At 41.8% G+C, this 24,941-nt stretch overlaps 1 protein-coding gene across 20 annotated transcripts in view; it reads left to right on the top strand.

Annotated features, from left to right (window-relative positions):
• Positions 1-24,941, top strand: part of MAGI1 (membrane associated guanylate kinase, WW and PDZ domain containing 1) — a 622,562-nt gene that overhangs the window by 594,766 nt on the left and 2,855 nt on the right. For 4 of the 20 annotated variants that reach the window (XM_030867644.2, XM_060308857.1, XM_060308860.1 and 1 more), the window contains 7 exons: positions 841-1,033; positions 4,334-4,657; positions 8,012-8,215; positions 16,882-16,975; positions 17,106-17,169; positions 18,126-18,269; positions 20,814-20,952. In XM_030867644.2, coding sequence (XP_030723504.1) covers positions 841-1,033; positions 4,334-4,657; positions 8,012-8,215; positions 16,882-16,975; positions 17,106-17,169; positions 18,126-18,269; positions 20,814-20,952 — 1,162 coding nt within the window. Of the gene's footprint in view, positions 1-840; positions 1,034-4,333; positions 4,658-8,011; positions 8,216-16,881; positions 16,976-17,105; positions 17,170-18,125; positions 18,270-20,813; positions 22,091-23,054; positions 23,144-24,941 lie in introns of those variants that run through there. The other 16 variants (XM_060308862.1, XM_030867649.3, XM_030867655.2 and 13 more) reach the window with 10 other exon arrangements.

The following is a 24,941-nucleotide window of genomic DNA, read 5'->3' on the forward strand; positions in this document are numbered from 1 at the left end:
AAATATTTTAGCTAAAGTTTAGTGAATGGTTAGTATAACAACAGCAAGACACGAAATATAAGGACCTGCTCTGCATGCAGGTGCTATAGACTATGAAAATAGGGATGCCCAACCAGACTTGGCTTATCATGCATTCCCTTTTGCTAGGCACATGCTGACCTTTAAAGCAAAGTTGTATGACTATTATAATTAGTAGAGTTTTCTGAACAGAGGCCTCTTAGGTGGATAGAAAAGGGGGAAAAGTTTTGCCAATGAAGGGAGTAAAATGATTTATTTTTGCAAAGGGGAAAAAACAATGAGTCAGCAAACCACAGATAAATGTCAGGGTACTAAACAAGAAAAAGTTATTTTTTCCATTTAAGAATTATTGTATCACCTAGCACAGCACCTGGTACCCAGTGGGCACTCAGTAAGGGTTTGTGGCATGGATGCAGACATGAATGAATGAACTGAATTGTTCTCAGAGGTTGTGAAGGCCATCGTTTTACAGGCAAACCTCATTTTATTGTGCTTTACAGATAGTACATTTTTTTACAAATTGAAGTTTGATGGCAGCCCTACATTGTCAGATGATGGTTAGCATTTTTAACAATAAAGTATTTTTTAAATTAAGGTATGTACTTTTTTTTTAGACATAATGCTATTGCATACTTAAGACTACAGTATAGTGTAAACATAATTTTATGTGCACTGGGAAACCAACAAATTCATGTCACTTGTTTTGTGGTGACATTAGCTTTATTGCGGTGGTCTGGAACCGAACCTGCAATATCCCCGAGGTGTGCCTGTAATAGTAAACCAAAAGGTCAGTGTTTCATCCATCGTCCAATTACTCAACAGATTTATATCGGTCACATCGTACCACTGGGTGCTGCTGATACAGATGGCCGCCTGAGGTCTGGGGATGAATTAATCTGTGTGGATGGGACACCAGTCATTGGCAAATCACACCAGCTTGTGGTCCAGCTTATGCAACAAGCCGCCAAGCAAGGTCACGTCAATCTCACAGTGCGGCGTAAAGTGGTGTTTGCAGGTATGTTTTTTCATTCATCCCTTTAGACAGTGCCTTGTCACTTTATGCACAGAAGAGGCCCCTTTGCTGTGTCCGTCTCCTCAAGCATGTATTTTAGCAAATGTTTATGAATGTGATTAAGCTCAGAATTTCCAGATGGAACCCTTCAAAACTACTGTCACTTAAAAGCACTTTAATGGGGCTTCTTCCCTGGTGGCACGGTGGTTGAGAGTCCGCCTGCCGATGCAGGGGACGCGGGTTCGTGCCCCGGTCCGGGAGGATCCCACATGCCGCGGAGCGGCTGGGCCCGTGAGCCATGGCCGCTGAGCCTGCACGTCCGGAGCCTGTGCTCCGCAACGGGAGAGGCCACAACAGTGAGAGGCTCGCGTACCGCAAAATAAAATAAATAAATAAAGCACTTTAATGTGCCATCCGTACATGTTCAGCAAAGGCTTTTAGAAGAAGCCTAGTTGAATATATATGTCACCTCCCTCCATCCCCTTGCTAAACAGAACTTAGTCATTCTCTTCACTTGATGGGAATTCTCAACAAAAGAGGTTAGGAGACTTGTAGCTTCAAATTAAGAGAGCAAAAATTAGGTTTGCACTGCCAAATAAGCTCATAAAAAAGCTGCTCTGGGCTTCCCTGGTGGCGCAGTGGTTGAGAGTCCGCCTGCCGATGCAGGGGACATGGGTTCGTGCCCCGGTCCGGGAAGATCTCACATGCCACAGAGCGGCTGGGCCCGTGAGCCATGGCTGCTGAGCCTGCACGTCCAGAGCCTGTGCTCCACAACGGGAGAGGCCACAACAGTGAGAGGCCCACGTACTGCCAAAAAAAAAAAAAAAAAAAAGCTGCTCTGTTGTTGACAGTCATACGTATTAAACTATTTTAATTTTTACGTTTTTCACTATAAGCAAGTTGTAGAGCTGGCCAGTTCTAGGTCATGTTTCAGTCCTTCCTCCTGCAACTCAAATTCGTATACATCCTTCCAGGCCCAACTCAAAGATAACCTTATCTGTAAAACCCTCAGAAATTCCCTCCTTCCTCCAACTGTCTGCTGAGTTTAGCCTTCCCTTCTTGCCATCCTTGGGCATCGTGGTTCACTTCCGTATCAGAATCTGCCATTTTGAGGCAGTATTGGGTAAGTGTCTGCCCTTCCCATTCATTCACCATGTTTGCCTGCAGCCCCTGCCTCCAGGTATTCAAGACAGAACCCAGAATGCAGAACAGGCAGATTCCATGTGGTATCAGTTGAATTATTGATGCAGGATGACGTGAAATATTAGGAATTCTCCATAGCTGTAATACTAGTAAAACACCTGTTTATCAGATAAAATCAACTGGCATCTTGTTTTAAAAACAAACAAAAAAAATAACTCATAGGGACCTCCCTGGCAGTCCACTGGTTGAGACTCCTCGCTTCCATTGCAGGCGACATGGGTTCGATCCCTGGTTGGGGAACTAAGATCCCATATGCCTCCTGGCATGCCCCCCCCCCAAAAAAAAATTATAGAGCTCATTTAAATGGTATATAATTAATTACAAAAGAATTAAGATATCAAATTCCAGTGTGAGAGCCCTACCTGTTGCAGCCATGAAAAGAGTGTTAATCACTTACGTCCCTAGAGCTCATTTATGGCCTCAGGATCTTAACGTAGTATCCCACGCAACCAGTAGCAGCAATCAGAAATGGCTTTTGAGATGAGATGAAAACTTTCTGACTTCACTGGTCCAAATAAAAATAGTAGAGCAATGTGATTTTTGTTTGTTTCAGATGTATTTTTTAGATCTTAAATATTGGGGTTTTTAAGCTCTGGGTTAAAGGCATGTTCAGTCTTTGAAAAGACATAAGGCTAAGGGAAATAAGCCAGTCACAAAAGGACAGATATTATATGCTTCCACTTCCATGAGGTACCTCGAGTAGTCGAGTCATAGAGGCAGAATGTAGAATGCTGGCTGTACCAGGGGCTGGGGAGGGGAGAGTGATTAGTTAGTGTTTAATGGGTACAGAATTTCAGTTCTGGAAAGTGAAAGGGTTCTGGAGATGGATGGTGGGGATGGCTGCATAACAGTGTTTCTGTGCTTAATGCCACTGAACTATGCACCTAAAATGGTCAAAATAATAAGTTTTATGTTCTGTATATTTTACTACACTAAAAATGAAATCTGTGAAAGGGGATGCTTTGGGGAATACATTTAGTAGTCCTATCCAAAACCTGAACACATATTTTGCTGTTGACATGAAAACTAAGTCGGTCCCACCTACTACGGTGGCTGTTTAGGAGTGCTTTCCCCTGTCACTTGAGAAAGCAATAAAACTGAAATTTGATCAAACGAATTCTGAGGGAGGCTAATGTATCCAATTGTGTGATCAGAATAGATCATTGACATCTGGAAGCGAGGAAGAGACGCTAAGTATACCTCTGACAGGTGTTGTCAGGAATCCCACAGTAGGGAAATCTTAATGGTACTGTCAGCTTGCCATGTCTCCGGTGATGGAAAAAGCAAAGCAAAACTGTTTGCACATCTGAGCAGAATGTGACTTGAGGGTAATGACAATTTGAGTGCAGCGAAGGGCATATCTCTGAGGCAAAAATGGTAGTCACCCCTGCTGTGGGCCACACCTATACATCCTTCAGTGGGTCATTTTTGTTTGTTTGTTTCATTGAAGTCCAGTTGCTGTACAATATTATGTAAGTTACAGGTGTACAAGGCCATGATTCACAATTTTTAAAGGTTGTACTCCATTTATAGTTATCATAAAATATTGGCTATATTCCAGTGTCATACAATATATCCTTGTAGCTTATTTTATACCTAATAATTTGTACCTCTTAATCCCCTACCTCTATATTGCCCCACCCCCCATCTTCTCCCCATTGGTAATCTCTAGTTTGTTCTCTATATCTGTGAGTCTGCTTCTTTTTTGTTATATACACTAGTTGGTTGTATTTTTTAGATTCCACATATAAGTGATCTTATTTGTCTTTCTTTGTCTGACTCATTTCACTCATCATAGTGTCCAGGGGTTGGTTTTTGATTTGTGAACCGGGAAATATTTCAGAGTGGGCCGATCTTGCTGCAAATTTGAGTCTGTATGCAGATGCTGAGATACAATATTGCTGTAAATGATACAGAACTGGGGTGTCCCCTTTGGTGTTTTTTCCATGAGCTCTTTTCAGTCCCTGTATCTCAGTTCTGTGAGGCCAGTTGCTGTCATAGCTGTCATAGCTGCGGAGCCTTGGGGGAAGGAGGAAGGGGTGGCAGGCAGGGCACCTTTCTCGCAAAGGCGGGTAACTGAGAGGTGAATCTCTTGCACAGCCTCCAAAACAGAGAACGAGGTGCCCTCGCCAGCCTCCTCCCATCACAGTAGCAACCAGCCGGCCTCACTGACCGAGGAGAAGCGCACTCCGCAGGGCAGCCAGAACTCCCTGAACACGGTGAGCTCTGGCAGCGGCAGCACCAGCGGCATTGGCAGCGGTGGCGGCGGCGGCAGCGGCGTGGTGAGCACCGGCGTGGTGAGCACCGGCGTGGTGAGCACTGTGGTCCAGCCCTACGACGTGGAGATCCGGCGCGGGGAGAACGAGGGCTTCGGCTTCGTCATTGTGTCGTCGGTGAGCAGGCCTGAGGCAGGGACTACATTCGGTGAGTGCGGTCACTTCTCCCCAGTGTTTCCTGGGATGCCCGGGACTGTTCTATGGCAAGTAAAAGACAGCCAAAATCTCATTAACAGAAATGCTTTTCATGCTTTCCGCTTCAGATGATGAAAGTCTTAATTGAGGATGGAGTTAGTTGGGTGGCTTTTCAAACCCTCCTGAAGGCTGGGATTTTTTGTTTTTAACCCTTCAGCTTCCATTCTGATTGCGTGTTCACAGGCAGACAATTTCACGCATAGGTGAAATTTGCAAAGCAGACCCTTGACAGGATAGAGTGTGAGAAATTCTTGCTAGAGAAAGCCGTTTGCAAAGTTCTGAGCAGGATATCAATCATAGCAGTTGCCTCAGAAGGTCTGAGTGGTTTTTTTTGTTTGTTTTTGTTTTTTAATAAATTTATTTATTTACTTTTGCCTATGTTGGGTCTTAGTTGCTGCGCGCAACTTTCTCTAGTTGACGCGAGCGGGGGCTACTCTTCATGGCGGTGTGCAGGCTTCTCATTGCGATGGCTTCTCTTGTTGCGGAGCACGGGCTCTAGGCGTGCAGGTTTCACTAGTTGTGGAGAGCTGGCTTCAGTAGTTGTGGCGCACGGGCTTAGTTGCTCTGCAGCATGTGGGATCTTCCCGGACCAGGGCTCGAACCCGTGTCCCCTGCATTGGCAGGCGGATTCTTAACCACTGCACCCCCGGGGAAGTCCCGGTATAGGAGTTTTTAAAAGAAGCATATGGTTGTAGAAATAAATGCCAGGGGGAAAAAAACAGGTATAAGGAGTAAAAATATATATGAAATGCCCCTTCATTTTGTCCTTTCTCTACTCTATCCCCGTCTGAAATTTTAAAATTTTAATTTAAAATAATATGTTTACTGTTGCCTGGTTAAGAATCTAATTAAAATCTGAGTTCAGAGCCGCTTGTCTTCACTGCCCTTGAATTGTAGCAGGGATGATCGTCCTGTCTCATCCAGATGTTGGGGGTTTCAGCAGAGTATGGAGAAACACGGCTGTCACCCTCTCAGAAGGTTAACTCTCTGCTGGGTGCAATAGCTGAGACAAATAGGAAGCTAGGTTATTCCAGGAACTAGGAATCTATGAATCTGTTTCCTATTAGGATGGATTATAAGTATGTACTCCAAAACTGATCACCCTCTTCATTAAATAAAACATCATTTGTTATTTTCCCCAAGCACATTTGTTAATTAATCTGAAATATGGTGGGAGACAGGGAAGGGCTGTGCAGGCTTTGAAATGTACTTCACCTCTGTTTCCAAATGACTTACCCACAAGGAATCTGAGGACCCGTGGCCCAGGTCGTTTGTTGGCTGAAATCAGCTAGGTGCTCCCTCCCGTTAGCTTTCTGCCCCGGTACAATTCCATTTGCCTCCATTTAGTCTTGGTACATTGCTTCCTGCTAAAGCCATTTCCCACTAAGGTGCGTTCATTAGGAGACAGTGAGTTAAGCCAGTTCCATGCATGTGTGGCTGCCGAAACAAACACCCATTACTAACAGTGCTTCTGTGAGCTCCATTAATAACATTATCACAGCATGTCACGGGTGGTGGGTGACTTGACCTCAAGGCAAGGTTGTTTTTTGGTTTTTCCATTAGTTTTGGAGACTTTTCTGCTTAATTTAAAAATAAAAAGAAAGGCGGGGGGGAGGGAAGTAATCTCAAGTTATTTTCTTTAGATCTACAGTTTGTCCCCATGTACCCTGTGATGTTCTCAGGATTTCAGAGTTCTCAGTTTCCCTTTCTAGAATGAAATAGCAGCTGTGTCTGTGTTATTTAACGAATACGGAATGACTTCACCCACAGTTTGGTCTTTGATTGCTTTCCTCTGGCTCTTAATACAAACAAATTAAACTTTCCCTAATACCTTGCATGAGACTTCTGAGCTATGCGAAGCTTTCCTCCCACCTGCTGTATGATACCTTTCCCATGGGACTTGTCCTTGGAGATGGGCTAAATTTAATCAAGACCTTGAATTTGGGTATGGAGGCTTTCCACCACACCTGCTTGTTGCCTGTTCCAGAAGACTGTTTAACTGCCTTTTGAAAGATTCTTTGACCTTGACCTTAAATCCCGTGATACAGACTCAGGCAAATATGCTGAAATTCAAAGGAATTGTAGCTCATTTTCCCACACATTTTCTCTAAATTAGGACGGAAGAGTCCTCTCCGTTAGTTTCAACATCTCCCATGTTAGTTTTGACACCTTTTCCCACAGTGGCTCAAGTATACAACTATCTTTACAGCCCCCAGGAAGACAAACTCTCAGAATCAGTGAATATGCCTAAGAAAGTTTGAAACTCAGTATGCAATTATCTGGAAACCCTGTGTCAGGCGTCAAAGCCAATTTCCCACCTCTCTTTAAAAGTTACCAACGCTCTTGGTTGTGAAATGAAATGCCTCAGAGCACACAGTAAAACCTTCTTCTTCAAATGCACTTTTCCTGGTTTTTCCTCTCGTAGCTGTGTAGTAACTGATCAGGACAAAGGAAATGATTAAAGGAAAAGGGTTGAGGAATGATTTGAACCTAGTTTTGGTTCACTGTCCTCAGCTTGAGTATGTACTAGATTTTCTTATTCCTTTGAGGGGATTTTTATGAGAACAAGGAGGATTTCAGAGCTAATGAGCCATTTGGGCCCTTCTCTGAAAGCACATGAGAGAGGCTGATTGAGCAAAGGTCATAAAAGGAAAAATACGTGTCGAGGTTGGGTGCCTTCTTGGCTCATCTCATATGTGCCCTTTTGCTAAACCTTTCATCATTCTGAATAGAAGGCAGAAAGTCTAAGTGTTTGTCTATTAGGCATTTTCAGATTGGATTTTTGGCGCTAGCAGACTCCTAGGCCTCACCAGACGCCCAGTGATTATTTTTTCTAAATGGAGAAAGAACGAAACATTGGCAGAAGCGTAAGCAACACCTGGCGAAAATGATGTGACTTGAACACAGAATGCGCAAAAGCCTCCCTCCCAGCTCTGGGTTTCACGTTTGCAGCCTCCAAATAAGCCTACGGCAAGTTATTTTTGGGGCTCTTGAGAATCTTTAGAAGTTCCTAAAGATCCCAAATTTTGCCACTGATTGAAGGAGGGAAGCTTGGGGTCCCCCCTTCTTTTGAATCGGGAAAGGACTGCAGCAATGAACTATCATTTTTCAGGGTTGTAACTTCTTAAACAAACGCCCGGAACTTTGCCAATGTTTTGAGCCCCGGCATAGAGTTCTCCTTTAATAACATTTGCTTAATGCTTTAATTAATTAACACTTAACCTTCTCTTTCCCTTCTCAACCCTTTTTCTCCTCCCTTCACTCTATTCCCATGTAACTTAAAAAAAATTAAAACTGACTATCAAAGCAGGCAATGCATGTGTGGCCATGCCTCACAAAATAGGTCGGATTATTGAGGGGAGCCCTGCTGACCGATGTGGCAAGCTGAAAGTAGGAGACCGGATCTTGGCGGTAAATGGATGTTCCATCACCAACAAGTCCCATTCCGACATTGTCAACCTCATCAAGGAAGCGGGAAACACAGTTACCCTCCGCATCATTCCCGGGGATGGTAAAGTATACCTATTGTGTGTGTGTCTCTCTTCAGCTCTGTCTCTATCATTAGTGTTCATGTAATTGAATAGTTTTGACCTAGAGGCAGCCTTATCCATGTCTAACTGAACATACCCATCAAGCAAACATGAGCCACTGTTACTAAATCTTACGTCACCCTCTTGACTTCATCCTCTAGCCCTGGGACCCTGTCTTGCTACAGAGATAAACATTTCAGAAAAATCTTTAACTTTCTCCGATTTATTTTGGCTGTGGTGCCCTTGTCTTTAAAACAGCAGAAAAGTTTGAGTACGGGTGGTGAAGCTCGTCTGATAGTCTACCTGGCGATTATTAAAGGTTTTTTTTAAAACGATGACTGAAATCTGAATGCGTAGTATGGCGACAGCACAGAACTTATGTAAGGACAGTGCAGAGCCAGTGCTCTTTTTTTTTTTCAATCTGAATAAGTGAATGTATCAAAGTTTTTTATTTAATGGGAGGTTATTAGGATTTGTGCCTATGTGGTTTGTCCCTAATTTTTGAATGTGGATGAAAAAAGAATAAAATCTCTGTGTTTTTGATATTTTAACCGGCCCCCATGAAACTAGGCCTGTTCTTGTTTATTTGTTTGATTGGTTCAATTCAAATCTTTGGTTCTTTTGTAGCAGTGGTGATTCTGTCCCCTGGGGGGACATTTGGCATTGTCTGGAGTGGGTGCTAATGGCCTCTAGTGGATAGAGAGCAGGGATGCTTCTAGACCTCCTACAGTACATGGGGCAGCCCCCACTGTCAAAGATTATCCAGCAAAAAGTGTCAATACTCATTATTCATATTTAATAAAAATGAAGTTGATACGCTAATGTCACTAAGTATAGATCCTTCAGAGAATTAAGTCCTGTGTATTGACTTCCTTCTAAGCAGACTTTGCCCTTGGGAAAGAAGTGATAGTTGTCCTAGGATGTTTCAGTGTCTTTTTTTTTTCATTCTTGCTACATATGTTATAAAATAAAATATATTCTAAAAGTCAATGAGTATTTCTCAAGAGGAAACTGTGGTTTATGGGGGAACTGTGATAAAACTCTCTGCCACTGATCTATAAAATAAGAAAATCAGAGATTTTATCTGAAAGTAATTCAGCAGATCAACATTTTTATATACTAATTGCTAGAAAGTGAGGCATATTATTTTAAAACTCGAGTGCTGTAGACTGTGCCTTTCAGAAGAAGAAAATCTAAAACCGAACAATAAATATTTGAACATCGTTGGTCCTAAGAACAGAGAGGTTCCTCTGTACCCAAAATACCCCATACCAAATGTAGAGGAAAAAATAGCTCCTTGAATGATCGTCTATTTCAGCCTGCCTCAAATGCATGGTTAGTAATTTACCATCTGGTCTAGAGTCCATTCTACCTATTTACCACACTGGAAAGCTATTACAACTTAGGAAAGTGATCACAAGATGATAGAACATAGGTTCCTAATGGAAAGGATGAAGGAGGCCAGAAAACTTTGGTGACAAATGGTTGAGAGAGCCTAATGTAGTTTATAAATTCAGATATATTTATCTCCATGCTGTGGAGAGATTTCAAAAAAATTAATCCAAAAGAAAGAGACAAAGGAATTGACTGGCTGGGTCTATGTTGGTCAGTCTTAATGTGGGAATGAGAATTTCCAAAAAGGAAGGAAGGAAAGAAAGTGCTCCTTAAGGGAAGGGCTTAGAAAAAGAGTTCACAATCGGGAAAGATGTAGATATGCAGAAGCAACTTATACTCCTGTGCACATACTTGTTGACTTAATTTAATGTTCTGCAAGGGAAAATAGTTTTGGAGAACCTGAACACCAAAAAAATAGAAAGCAAGATAGATCATCCAATAACAGTTGTGAATAAAGACATTTTTTAAAACTTCAGTCTTTCAACAGTGTAGAATTCAGACAGGCATATCACAGGCCATCTTGGTTAGAAGAAAGTAAACATTACAGTTGAGACAGTGTAGTTAAGGAACGACGTGTTGCTGAGGATGTGATTTTATTCCATGATATTTCAGGAATTCATCACCATGGTAATAAAACTCTTCACCAACTACGTTGTAATTTTCAAAGTCCAGGTAAAGCAAATCAAGCCTGGCAGCCAGAGGGTGGGTTTGTAATGCTCATCTTTTAAATGGGGCCAAACGTTGCCGTCTTGGAAATTAGAGTGAAGGCAGGGGAGTTAGGTTTCTGGAGAGATGGAGAGATGCTGGAGCAATCCAGAAGGATTTTGCAAAAACCTAGAAGACAGAGAGTGACCATTACAATCTGATGAAGAGAAAATCATGCTGGATCCACCTCCTCTCCGTGAAAGTGTGTTGGACATGGTAGATTGTAGGTAAAAGGAAGGTGTTCTCTCCATGTTAGGGACCTCTGATCTCCTTCAGTCTCTCACTCTAGTATTTAATGGATCCAGTAGCCCAGAGGCATTTTGTTCCATGATCCTCACAAGGAGACTGAAGTTCTTCATTAGAGTGGCTTTGGAGCTCTTAGAAATACATCTTGTCCAGGGTACTGTTCTCAGAAACCCAACGAGGCACTTCACAAAGAGGCTCTCTTATGAGTCAGACAGGAGATAAGCTGACCAAACTTGGAGGGGATCAGGCTAAACACTTTATATGAGCTTCTGGGCTACAGTTACTTGTCCATTACTGAGTTGAAGAAGACTAACTCATCCTTTCTTTGCACAGTTCCTGAAAGAGAAACTTACAAAGCAAGGTAGTCTTGAAATGTCACAATGTGGTTGAGCAATTTTAAGTTCTTGAGGTTTATTTTTATCAGACATTCAAGTCAAAGGTGTGACAAGGATTGAACTGTGAAGTCATCATTTTCAAACTGTCATTTAATATTTGTGTTCTCTGACTTTATCCTGTCATGTGAATCTTATTTCAACTCAGGATAAATATTTGCAAAATGTGTATCCAGAGATTCCTCTAAGAGCTCCCCCATCTACCATTAATGGAGTCATGAATTAAGGAGAGATTTGCGTATAGTTAATGACCGAGAATGTCCCCAAATGAAATTCACAACCAAAATATTAATATACGGTTTAAAGGATTAAACTATACCTGGTATTAGTCCCCAAATGACTTTATTATATACTTTCCCTCTGTTCTACATAAGGCATTGTAACCATCATTTTGATTTCTTACAACAAATTGTTTTAGTTTTCTAAATAAAAAAATGATCAAATTTAAGGAAAAAAAAAGGAAGATGCACCATTGGTTGGGCAGTGCTTAGAACCCACTCCCCATCCACTGCCTTATCTAGCTCATGCTGCTTGTTCTTTTTTTTTTTTTTGCCACACTGCACGGCATGTGGGATCTTAGTTCCCCGGCCAGGGATCGAACCCGTGCCCCCTACAATGGAAGTGCAGTCTTAACCACTGGACCACCGGGGGAGTCCCATGCTCATGTTCTTTTTTCTTATCATCAGTCACGTGATTCTCCAGCTTCACTCCTCTCTAAGTAGTTTCCCTCACTGTACCTCTCTTGTTTCCTTCTCACCTTTCTGGCTCCAACAAAAGCTTTGAAACACGACCCCCTTGATTTGGCACTATCGTGTTGTTCGAAGTCCTGCCTTCACAGTTCTAGGACAGGCCTGGCTCAGAGTTCTCACCATCTCTGCTTTTACTACCTTTGGGACCAGGATAGGAGATGAAGTGGGGGCAGAGCCTCTTCTCCTGTGAGAGATGGACAAGGGATAGGAAATTGATCATGGCAACACAGAAAGGCCCACAGAATGGCTGAACATACTGCATTTGAACTTGAATTTTGACTAGTTACACCACACATACTTCCTACCACACCCTGTGAAACCCTGTGAAACACCCTGTGAAATCTGGGTGGAATGAGACTCTAATCAGACAGAGCAGACCCTGACTGAGCCAGGCTCACATGGAAAATCATCAGACTGAATCAAGTTCAAGGTAATGAAAATATTTATGAGCTTAAAAATATATTATTTAGGGACTTCCCTGGTGGTCCAGTGGTTAAGACTCCACGCTTCACTGCAGGGGGCTTGGGTTAGGTCCCTGGTTGGGGAACTAAGATCCCACGTGCCGCTGGGCTCGGCCAAAATAAAGAAAGAAAAAAGGAATAAAAATAAAATAAAAATATATTATTTAAATATAGTCTTTTTCCTCCTGAAGTCTTTTTTAATTTTTATTTTTTATTGGAGTATAGTTGATTAACAGTGTTGTGTTAGTTTCAGGTGTACAGCAAAGGTGATTCATTTATGCATATACATGTATCTATTTTTGTACTTCACATCTCTCTGATTTAAAGTATTTGCTTGTATAGGTAATAGGGCTTGGCAACATAGATAGTGCTATTTCCTTGGCAAAGGCCTAAAAGAGTTTACTTATTTAATAGAAAACTCTGTGGATATGATAGCTAGCATATACTCGGGCAAGAAGAGCAGGGTTTCCATTATATACATTTTAAATGTCTCCCAAAACTTTTCATGTATTTATGGCATTTAAATTTTCAAATGCTCCCTTCAGATATTTATTACATATGTGTTTATGCATTAACATATTTATGAAAGGAATGACTGTATCCGTTGTCGATTTGCTTGGCCTTGTAATGTGGATTCCATAAGGATGGCTAAGGATATTAACATGGGAGCAAGGTTGGAATTGTAATCACTTGTCACGGAGATAACTTGAAACCCAAGATAGGCGGCGCTCCTGTCAGAAGTTAGTGCCCTGATTTAGCATGGCACCGTGACAGTGCCTTGAGAGCTAGGATATGCTCGTCTTGATACACGATTGCTGTAGAAAGTGTAGTAATATCCATTTTCATTCCTCTAGGAGAGCGAAAGCCAGGTGTAAACACTGTTTAAGAAAGGATGTAGGGCACTTTTTGGAATTTATCATGAAAACAGCCAGTCTGTCCATCTATGTGCCTTGGAGTTTTAAAAGTCAAATACCTTGACACCCCTTTATAAAACTGCCTCTAGGGTGTACTCTTATATCAAGCCCTTCTTTTACATTTTTTCTATTATATGGGGCAAATTTTGCTTTGGGATAGAGATATAAATTTGTGAGAATGGGCTTCATCTCTGTATTTTAAAAAGCTGGAGAGAATTTCAGCACATACTGTCTTGGTTTAATTCTAAATGAAGACGTAAAAGCTCATTTAAAAACATATAAGTGTATATTAATAGATATTAAAAAAGCATCCTGGAAATCTAGGGTATACTAAAAGTTATTTTAGTGCTCGGAGATGGCCCAGGAAATCTAGAATTCAAAACCAGGGTATTTTGTATCTTAATTAATCTCTGATACTGCTTAGTGAAGTTGGTGGTACTTATACAGGAAGGTAAAAGTGCTTGCTTATTTGAAGGGAATGTACCAATCCGATACGATTTCCTTGATACCAGTGCATAATTCCCTTGTAAACAGAATGAAATTAAAAGTTAACTATCAGGCAGGCCCTTGGTTTAATTCCCATTGCCTCCACTTGCTCTCCGGAAGACCTTGGACGTGTTGCCTACTTATTCTAAGCCTCAGTGTCTCTATCTATAAAGTGGGGGTAACTAATTGCACCTATTTCATTGAGTTGTGAGGATGAAATGAAATAGTACATGCGATAATGCGCCTAACACAGTGCTTGGCGTGTTGGAAACAATCGAGATATGGTGGTTGTTCATAGATTAAGGAAAACAAGCAAAAGGAGAAAAATTCAGCGGGCTCAGCTAGGCATTTGCATATTAAATGTTAATTTTTGAAATGCTTAAAATTAAGCTTCAATCCAAAACGGATTTGCATATAAATATGTGAAAAGTAGCAAAGGAATGATGGAAGGAAAATTAATAAAAATTCTATTTATATGTATGTTGAGTGATTATCTATTATATCTCATCAAACCTTGAAAATGGCATAAGTATTAAAATGGTTTGAGAATGGGATCTGCCCTGCCTAGAAAACTCTGGCTACCAAAAACACCCAAGAGGGACTTCCCTGGTGGTCCAATGGCTAAGGCTCCGGGCCCCCAATGCAGGGGGCCTGGGTTCAATCCCTGGTCAGGGAACTAGATCCCACATGCCGGAACTGAGACCTGGCACAGCCAAACAAACAAATAAATAAATAAATCTTACTGATTTTAAGCTTTTAAAGAAAAAAAAAACACCCAAGAACTCTAAAGGGGAACCTCTGCACAATTCAGTAATTATAATCACTTTAATTACAAGGGAACATTCTTTTTGGTATCCTGATGATGATTTCCCCATGGCCCTAGCAATCTTGTGATTTCCCAGAGAGTCTCCATAAAATTAATTACAATGAGCAATATGAAGTTTTTAAAAATACACATTTATGAAACTACTGGCAAATCACATTGACAGGCTGTGCGGTCTCCTAGTCCTTTGTATGGGCACAGCAGGCAGACTTTATGAAATACCACTTAGATTTATCGCCTTGGTTGTGCCGCTTAACTGCAGTCATAAAAATGGACTAATAATACACTCAATATTGTGATAACAGTAATAAATACATGCCACCCATAAAAATGATGCTCATCATTTTTTGAGCAGTTTTTATGTGCCAGGCACGAGCCCAAACACTTTCCTCCCAGGTAATCTTTGCACCAGTGTTCTTAGATATTTCTGTTATGCTGTATGTGTAGATGAGGAGACTGAGGCATAGAAAGTTTAAGTAACTTTGCCTCAAGTCCCAGCCAGTGAGTTGCAGAGTTTGGGTTGCAAAGCCAGGTAGTCTGACTCTAGAATCTGACCTTATAACTATTAGCCTGACAAGCTTAAGAAGTACCACTTCCCCACCTTGGAGGGTCACAAAGCGTATTGGCACAGTTAAGGGTCCACAGGAGAAACAAAACACAGACACACAAAAACATTTCTCTCTGTGTCACCCACTATTTTTCACCCTATTTGACCACAGATTACTGTTCCCTCAGAATCTGGAGCAACATTTGGTAAAACAGATTCTGTGGGAGACATCACCCTAAAGCATGAACTGGATTCACATTTTAGTTCATCTGATCTAGTTACATTTTCTTACTAATCTTGCGCCTTCGCTGTCCAGATCATAATCTTTAGAGCTGGAATAGAAACTGTTAAAATCGCATTTCAACTTTCTAATTTTGCAGAGTTTAAATAACTTATACACGTTACCACAGTAATAAATACAAAGTAGAAGTAGTAGCAAGGGCCACAGCTACAGTCAGTGTGGATTGAGTGCTTACTACATGTCAGGTACTGTGCTAAACATTTCATATATTTTTACCCAAGAAAAGGGAATTATTGTCATCATCCCCTTCTATCAGATGAGGAAAACAAGGCACACAGCTAATGAGTGGGGGACAAAGGGATTTGAACCTGGGTCTGATCTCCAGCCCTTGCTTTTAACGCCGATGTGTAATGAAAATAAAATAACAGGAAGTCAGACCTAATCTGAGTAGTATTTTTAGGAAAGTAAAATGGAAGATTTTGGGGGATTCTACCTTAGGAAAGTAAAATCCCAAAAACTTAGGATTAGTGAGATGTCCATAGAAACTCGGTTATACATGATGGGTAGATACATGTATTCCACAAACACTGGAGTGCCTACTGTGAACCACAGGGCGCCTAGACACTTCTGGATTTCACAGCACACTATGAATTAAATGGGCATTTATAGGCTAATCTAAGAACTTCACCACCACATTTAGCATTTTCTTGATTAGAAAACGTGTGCCAAGTTCCAAACAGTCAACCTAAAAATAAATATTAATAGTGTAACTTGCTCATAGTTGCTTACTATCTGCCTTGACCTTAATGGAGAAATAATTAGTAACAGAACATATAACTATTACAATGTGAATGATTGTATTTTCATATATGCATGTTGGTTTGCAATCTGTAGGCATGTTCATGAGTGTTTTCAAATTCTGGGTCTCCAAACTCCCAGAGATCAATGAAGTTGCTTATGAATGTGTTTAGTGGAGAAGAAAGGCAATTTTCATAAGAATATAATCATATCCATTACATTAGGGTGGCTTCCTGATCTGTACAACTTAGATTTATAAACTCCAGCTCTAACTAATGCAAGTTTTAAAATGAACTCTTCATGAGTGAATCTAGGCGAGGTCTCACAAGAATTCCACATTTTTAGTTGTGCTTCATTTTATAAAAGCTTTGGGGAAGAAAGTAGATGTTATGTGCGTGTGTGTTTAACAAGATGTTAGCGCACTTTTGATTTTAATAGTCACATGAGAAAATCAAACAGACTCACTAAAGATCGCTGAAAAACTGCAGGAAACATTAGCAGAGACATCATCAGCCTGTAGAATTATGGGAAATAATTCTGGTGTGGTGCTATGATTTGATGGGCCTGCCCTTTATAAGTGATGGGGGAAGAGTGAAAGGCACCTACCTTGGCTACAATTTTAAAGTACCATTTTCTCGGGTAAACGCTTTCTTTCGTTTGTGGAGATGTCTGATTGGGAGGAGGGTAATGGGAGTATACGTGGCTCACATCATAGAAGATCTTAGAATGGTCCTTTAAACTCTTGTTGAGAAATTCAGTTCAAAACTGAATGTTTGAAGTGGTGACGGAGAAGCCAGATAGAATTCACAGGTGAGGCTTCTGCACACCTCCTGGTGTGACAGTGTCTTCTCTGGGGCCTTCATTTCCTGATGCTCTGTCTTACCCTGCAGAGTCTTCGAATGCCACTTTGCTGACCAATGCGGAGAAGATTGCCACCATCACCACCACACACACCCCTTCGCAGCAAGGGGCCCAGGAGACCAGGTCAGACATGGCTTTGGTTTCTTTTGTTACTTTCAAGGGGAAAAAGTAACTCCTGTTGTGACGATGCTCCTCCTTGATTCTTTCTCTGTCTCCCCGTGGGTTGCTCTTACACTTTTTTCTCTCGCTTCAGCAGGAATACCACCAAACCAAAGCCGGAGTCTCAGTTTGAGTTCAAAGCACCCCAGGGAACACAGGTGAGGGCCATTTCTCTTTCTTCCTTGTTGGCTTGGTGTGTTTCCTTCCAACTTTCTAAAGCTGTTTTTACCAGGTATCTTCTAAAAGGTACCCTCAATTAAGATAAATAACTTTTTGTGAGGGGTATGTACCAAACATGTACTCATATTGGTTTATCAAGGAAATGACATTTTACTACCTTTGAAAGATATTCCTAGACATCCTTTTCTAGGCAGGGCTCGGGGGGAAACCCAAACAAAATAAAAAGCTATAATTGTCTCAAGGATTGGTGATCAGAGAAAGAGCAAAACAGCTCATGTCTCGTCATGGTACTCATAAAGGCAGTTATGTCAAGAAAATGTCTTTTTGTTAAGGTGTTTCTCAGACTTGTGAATTTCAGAGGAGACCCCTTAAAGCTACCCAGCTGTCACACAAGGTGGTAATGGAGGGTGCACAAGTAATAGCAGGTGAAGCAAATTTGGGAAACATGGGGTGATACAGAGTTTAATAGGTTTTTTTCTCCCCCCCGACTGGCCTTCTCAGAGCCTTCCCTAATCCATTCCTGATTCTCTTTAATCAGCATGGGTAGCACTGTCCAGATGTGTGGAGGTAGTTGTTGGTATCCTAATGATGAGATGTTTTCAGACGTTGGGCAGGGAGGCTGAATACCCAGCAATGTGCTGGATGGTATTATTTAATGAAGGATTTTCCTGCCCCAAATGCAAGTTGCAGCCTCACCGATTAAACTTTAATATATGCGTGTTGGCACGCAATCTGTATGCACACTCATGAATTCCAGATCTCCAAACTCCTAAGGTTAATTGATATTAATAAACAATCAAGAACCACCAAGAAGGGGATAGAAACTGTGCCTCTGTGTCAAATGAGCATAATGGAGAATGTTGGGGAAGAGGGAGAGAGAAATGTGTGTGGATTTAAGTCCTCCAGAATGACTGCACTTAATTTCTTTGAACAGGAGCAAGATTTTTACACTGTGGAACTGGAAAGAGGTGCCAAGGGATTTGGCTTTAGTCTTCGAGGGGGCCGAGAGTATAACATGGACCTCTATGTTCTGCGCTTAGCAGAGGATGGTCCTGCAGAAAGGTGTGGAAAGATGAGGGTAAGTAGGGAGAGGCGTCTGGAGTGGACATAAAGAAGTCATCTGCAGTGACTTCTTGACATCCTATGGTTAGAACCTGCACGTTCATGAGAATTACATGTTTCTAAAGCTTTCAGGACACTCCCAAGTGCAGGACTCCCACCCTAGCATAAATCTCTCCCTCAAGCATAGTTAGCTCTAGCTGCTAAAGTTAGGTGAGCTCTTCCAACTCTGAGGTTGAGTGAAGGATTAAAGTCACTTATGAACTTATTAACATGGATATTGTCTGAATCCCATCTCCATAGTTCTTTTACTTAATCTCATGGGGCAGGCACATCACTTCCCAGGGATTCCTGGGTATCCCAGCATGCTTCAAGAGCAGGAAGCTGTGTGGTTCTGTAGGTTCTGGGTGGTGAGCTCCATGCAGTCTCTAGCTAGCCACTGCCGCCTCCCCCTAGGCCTCGGGAATGATTTAACACTCTGCATTAGCGGAGGGCCAAGGAGTCCGTGGCGTGACTATTCAGGGTCACTAGGTAGTCATCAAAGCTGCAAATTTTAAATGCACATGTGCCAGAAGTCCAATCTGTTCTGTTTAGATATCTAATACCTCTTACCACGTATGAATATGTTGCTCTCCTGGGCAGATCAGATGATTAGAAAAGAAAAAATCATCTGCTCATTAGAGATAGGGGGCATAGATGGAGACATACATAGGGAACAATTTGCAAGGAATTAAAGAAATTGAGAGTCAGGTCAGGAAATCAAAAAAGTGATTAAAATTAGCCCTGAGCAGAAAGAGGGAAAAGAGTGACCAAAGGTGGGGAATTTAATGCTTGTAACTTAAGACAGAATCTTGAATTTTATGTTTCTTCAGACTGAATTTTTTAATGAGCTTTTTTTTTTTTAATTGAGAAGGTAGACCATGAATGTGATTTTTAAAAATTAGAGGAAGGGCTTCCCTGGTGGCGCAGTGGTTAAGAGTCCGCCTGCCGATGCAGGGGACACGGGTTCGTGCCCCGGTCCGGGAAGATCCCACATGCCGCGGAGCAGCTGGGCCCATGAGCCATGGCCGCTGGGCCTGCGCGTCCGGAGCCTGTGCTTCGCAACGGGAGAGGCCACAGCAGTGAGAGGCCCGCGTACCGCAAAAAAAAAAAAAAAAAAAAAAAAAAAATTAGAGGAAACTGGTGCATAGTAAAAATATAGTTTCCAGGGTCAAACTAATATACCAGTTTCCTGTATATCCTTCCTCTATGCACACACATGCATAAGTTGTGCATATATGGTGGTTTATATTCCTTTTGTTTATATTTCAGACACATGGCATATGCTTTTCCATGTCTTTACTCACTTAAAAAAGTTTCCGATTGAAAGAAATACCACTATTCTGATATTTTGTATAATGTTGTACAGTTCACAAGACATATTGTAATATTCGATTGGACCCCCTCAGCGTGGTAGGCATGGGTTGTTATCCTCCTCTTATACAGATGAGGAGGTGAGCTCCAAAAAGTAAAGGACTTAGCCAAGATCACTTAGCTAACAAGTGGTAGGACTCAAATTTAGTCCTTTAAACTCCAAAGCCAGTCCTTTCCTCTTCTACCTTCTAGAATATGTGCTCCATGAGAGCAAGGATCTGGCCTGTCTTGTTTACTCCTTTGCCTCCAGTGCCTGGCATAGTCGCTGACTCCCAGTAAATGCTGCAATCAGTGTATCAGCCAGGAGTGTGGTCTCATCTGAAGGCTCAGCTGGGGAAGGATCTGCCTCTAAAGCTCACTCACAGGGTTGTTGGTAGGACTCGTGCGCTTTGGGCTGTTGGCCCAAGCCATCCCTCATTTCCTTATCGTAGACTCTGTAGGGCAGCTCACAGCATACATCAGAATGAACAATTGAGAGAACAAAAGAGGACAAGTAAGACAGAAGCCAAGGGACTTCCCTGGTGGTCCAGTGGTTAAGATTCTGTGCTTCCACTGCAGGGGGTGTAGGTTCAAACGCTGCTCAGGGAACTGAGATCCTGCATGCCGTGAGTTGTGGCTGAAAAAAAATTTTTTTTTAATAAATGAAATATTTTTTAAAAAAGACAGAAGCCAAAACCATGTTGTAACCTTATCTTTGAATTGACCTCCCATCACATTTGCCATATTGTTTGTTAGAAGTAAGTGACTAATTCCAGCCCACATCCGAAGGAAAGGGCATTACACAGCATATGAATTCAAGGAGGCAGGGACCATTGGGAGCCATCCTAGAAACTGTCTGCCACATCCGCCTCCCCTCAACAATTAATATTCCCTTTGCTACTTTATTTTTTTAGCACTTAACACTGTCTAGTGTACATGCATTTTTATAATTTTCTTATTGTCTTTACCCCACTAGAATACCATCTCCATGAGGACAGGGATTTGGGGGGTTTTTCACTGCTGTATCCTAAACAATAGAAGATTTTTCTGGAACATGTTCAGTAAATAGTTAGTGAGTCAATAAATGAAAGAATTTAAAATTACAAAGCACCTCAATAGCTGGTGAAACCCTTTTGTGATCTTCTCCCTTGGCTCTCTCTTGCTTTGGCAGGTTGGTGATGAAATTTTAGAGATCAATGGTGAGACCACCAAAAACATGAAGCATTCTCGGGCTATTGAACTGATTAAGAATGGTGGCCGCAGAGTGCGTCTGTTTCTGAAGCGGGGAGACGGCTCCGTACCAGAATATGGTGGGTCAAACTATGAAAACATTCCTTCCTTCCCTGGCATGACTCCATGAATTTGTCTCCAGAACTGCAGCAGGAAAGTCTTTTTGTCTCCCCTCTTCACCAGTGTCTTACCAGCCTCTCGCACCATGTGATTCTCTGCCTCGCTTGTTCTGAAATCTCCACACATTTCACCCTTTTGCTTGCTTACGTGGACTGGGGCATGGCCTAAGACGAGCTCTTTATAGCCCCCTTTCTGATAATCAGAGAGAACGTTTTGTCTAGTCCGACCAAGAGCGAAGGAATGTTTGTTTGAACTGTGCCAAACTGTTTCTCAGATCCAATTCTTAGCACAAAATGACTCTACTCCTTTTAAGAAGCAGGAAAGCAGGTTTCCTGAGTGATATGTTGAGGCACAATTCTTTTTTTTTCTCTCTCTTTCTTTTTTGGTTACTTGATATCTTTATTCAAGAGGCGTGAAATTTGGAGATGATTTGGGGGCCTTGCTCACCTCCTTGATGCTCTGTATGCAATACTTCTGCATCCCCCCCCCCCACTGGTCCCTATCCCACATCAGACCACCTGAGCCCACTGCTACAAAACAAACAAAACTGTTGGTATATTAACCATATGTTTTTAGGTGATAAAGGATGAAATCGATTCCCAGTGCCCATCGTGAGGGAAACACATTACTATACCTTTCCTGTGAGGAAAGCCAGCTTTTACATAGAGTTCCTTTGTCATATCTGTAGACATGATTTGACTAAACAGTAATGCTCTTCACCTAGCCTAGTGTTCTGATGGTGAAATAGTGTATATTATAATAATTACATCCTATTTATTTGAGATTCTTGTTTAAAATTAAAAAAAAAAAAAAAAAGCTATGCCCTAGATGTAGGGCTTTTCTTCCCAACCAAAGGTCTACAAAAGTTTCTATAGAAACTGTGATTGAATGGTCCCCATATACGTTGGTCCCCTTTATTAGGGATTTATCTGTTGTCACCCTCTTCTCTGAAAGTCATTTGGCACAATTCCCAGTTGCATTTTGGACTTGATGAGATACTTAATTCAGATGCAGCTCAAGGAGAAGGATAACCCCTTTGAAGGACAGCCTTCCCAGTTGTTGGGCATTCATGCAGGCGCAAAACACAAGGGGCCCAAGGCCGGGGCGGGGGGGGGGGGGTGGGATGGGATGGGATGGGGATCAGATGAGGCCCCTTGAGACATGGCCAACCATGGGGGAGGTTTTTGACAACATTAAGATGCCACAGCTGTGTACTGTACTAAACCTTGACCATAGGTGTATCGATGCCACTGAAACTGTGTAACATTATCTCCCTTTTCTGTCTTCCCTATGCTTCTGTTGGATGTGATCTTTCATTTGCGAGTCATCGTCAGTAACCTGTGTACCTTCTCAAAACCTATGTCTGTTGCACTGAGGATGAAAATCCAACACTAACAAATGTTCTTTGGGCTAAAAATAAAGATCATTGAAATACACAGTTTTTTTCCAAGAAGGGTTGAACGTGCCAGGGTTGTGCTACTGTAATGTCTCCATGTGTCATTGGGACTAAATCTCTCTAATTCTATTGATTAGAATCACAAATGGGTTATAATATGTTAAGTTCCAATATTTTTCTGACTTGATTGGAACCTGCTTCTCTGTGAGGCTATTTTTGTAATGAGTTTTTTGTACTTAATTTAACTGCCGTGGTCTTGGGGGAGGGGGGATGGAGGGAGGGAACTTTGTTCCTTTGTTGTTTATTGTTAATGCTCTCCTATGCCAGCCTGTCATTGTTCCAGTTGTTTGAAAAAGAAAAAAAAAGACAAAAAGAAAAAAAAAGACAAAAAGAAATAAGGATGCATCCATTGTCTGGGTTCTCGAGTCACCTTATCTGGCTGTCTGAAAACGTCACTGTTCCGATTTTGGTCTCTGCAGCCTTATTTGAGTGTTGCCTTAGACTGTCTGACTGGACAAATAAACTCTCTTTGCCCTATGTTAACAAATGCAGATTTTTTTTTTTTCTTTCCTCTTTGTTATAGGGAATCTAAACGTTCAACTTTTTCTCTTTCTCTCTTTCTCTTTCTCTCTGACTGTTCTTGGTGCTGGGCCCTCCCTCCTACAGCGATGATACCTCCTAATATCGCTGCATGTATGAGAAATGAAAAGCTCGGGGAGGCTTGCTTCTACCTTATGGGCCATAATCAAACTACGGTTTGTAGCTCAATCAATACTAGGTGTTTCTGTGCTGTGGCCTAATTTCCTCATTGCTTCTGCTTTAGCTCTATTTTGATATGTTTGGCAATTCATTCTGAGCACCCTGCGTTCTTTGAATTGTAAGTACACCGCTGACCCTATGGAAGTCTTACCCTCCCTTCTCTTAAAAGTAGGTGTAAGAAATCCCAAGGTTAGATTTATGATAGTCATTGAAGCCCCTTTCCTCACCTAGATCCTAAAATGACTTCATAAGCTTCTGCGTGTGTTAATTCTAGAAGTCTACCCAGCATTCAGAAAAAAACAAACCTCAGATCACAAAGCTCTCACTTGGAGGGATAGGGCTTTGATAGACAGGAAGATGAGATTTCCTACTCAGATATCTCTTGGCAAATGACAGCCCACGGGCCAAATCTTGTCCGCAGCCTGTTTTTGTAAGTGAAGTTTTAGTGGCACATCGCCATGCCCGTTTCTTTTATGTGTTGTCCGTGGCTGCTTTTGCACTATAGTGGCAGGTGAACAGTTGTGACAAACTATGCAGCCTGCCAAACCATAAATATTTTACTCTTTGGCCCTTTACAACTTTTTCCTTTAAAAAGTTTACTGATTCCTGCTCTAGGCTATATTCCTGCTTTTGTTAAAACCCACCCTAGGTTTTGGGAGATGGTTCGTGAAAGAGACTAGTTGCTTAATGTTGACCTTGTTGGCTCATGAAAGATCCTTAAGGGGGCACCCGTGATTCCTTCGCCCCTGTGACTGTGGCCCTGGTTTGCCCTCCACGCTGCAGCACATCATTTCAGGTGCTTTGCCTGGAATGCAATAGTGTGTATGACTTACTGGGTTTAGGTGTGACAAAGCATCCCTGTTTTGAAAAGAGCTGTCATACATCCGGGATGCTACCTAAAACGTTTGCAGCGTCATTACAAGTAGTTTAACAGTAAATAGGAGCCCTATGGGTTGCCCTGCTTTTCAATCTATAGACAACTTGAGGTTGTAAGAAGCTGTCCAGAGACTTCACGGCTCAAAGATGTAATTATGGCTGCTTCTATAGCATCCAGAAAAGTGCCTCTATCCGAACCCCATCTAATGTCAAATGTGATCCTGACGGCCTCTCTTCCACTCCCTTTTATCTGTCAGCAGACTCTACAGTTTAAAAACAGTTCCTTAAACTTATGCAAAAGTAAAGAAAATAGTTGAACAACATTCACAAAGGTAGAGAGAATGTTAAATGGACCCTCCCATAATGTCACAATTGCCCATCATCAACACCTGGCTGTGTTGCCTCTGTAATCACCAGGCTGGATAACTTTTTTTTTTTTAAGAGAAGTATATTTTGCTTACAGTAAAATGCATAAAGCCTGAGGGTGCAGTGCAGTGAATTTTTACCTCTCTATGCACGCCTTTAATCCCCACCCAGATCAAAACATCAACTCTTTACATTCCCCCAGAAAGTTCTCTCATGACCCTCCAGGTCAATAGCCCAGGTTGTTTTAAAGCAAATTAAAACAAGTATTCTTTAAAGAAAGGAATATTTTCTGTCATGGGGGCTGGGGGCTGGGGGGGTGGATCGGGGAGGAAGGGGGGTAGAGTGGGGAAAAAAGAGCAGGAGATAGGGTGGGGACATTTTGATACTTTTAGACAGACTATTTGGGTTGTGCCTTTAAAGACTAAACTCATGACTGATGTTACAAGTTCTTTAATGGTCTATGAGTATAAAGAACAGTAGACTAGCTGTGGAAAGCCACAAGTACCAGTTTTTTAACCCTGACTAGTTACAGTTAAATTAACCAAGAGCCAG

Source organism: Globicephala melas, chromosome 11 (assembly GCF_963455315.2).
Source record: "Globicephala melas chromosome 11, mGloMel1.2, whole genome shotgun sequence".
In the NCBI taxonomy this organism is placed as follows: Eukaryota; Metazoa; Chordata; class Mammalia; order Artiodactyla; family Delphinidae; genus Globicephala; species Globicephala melas.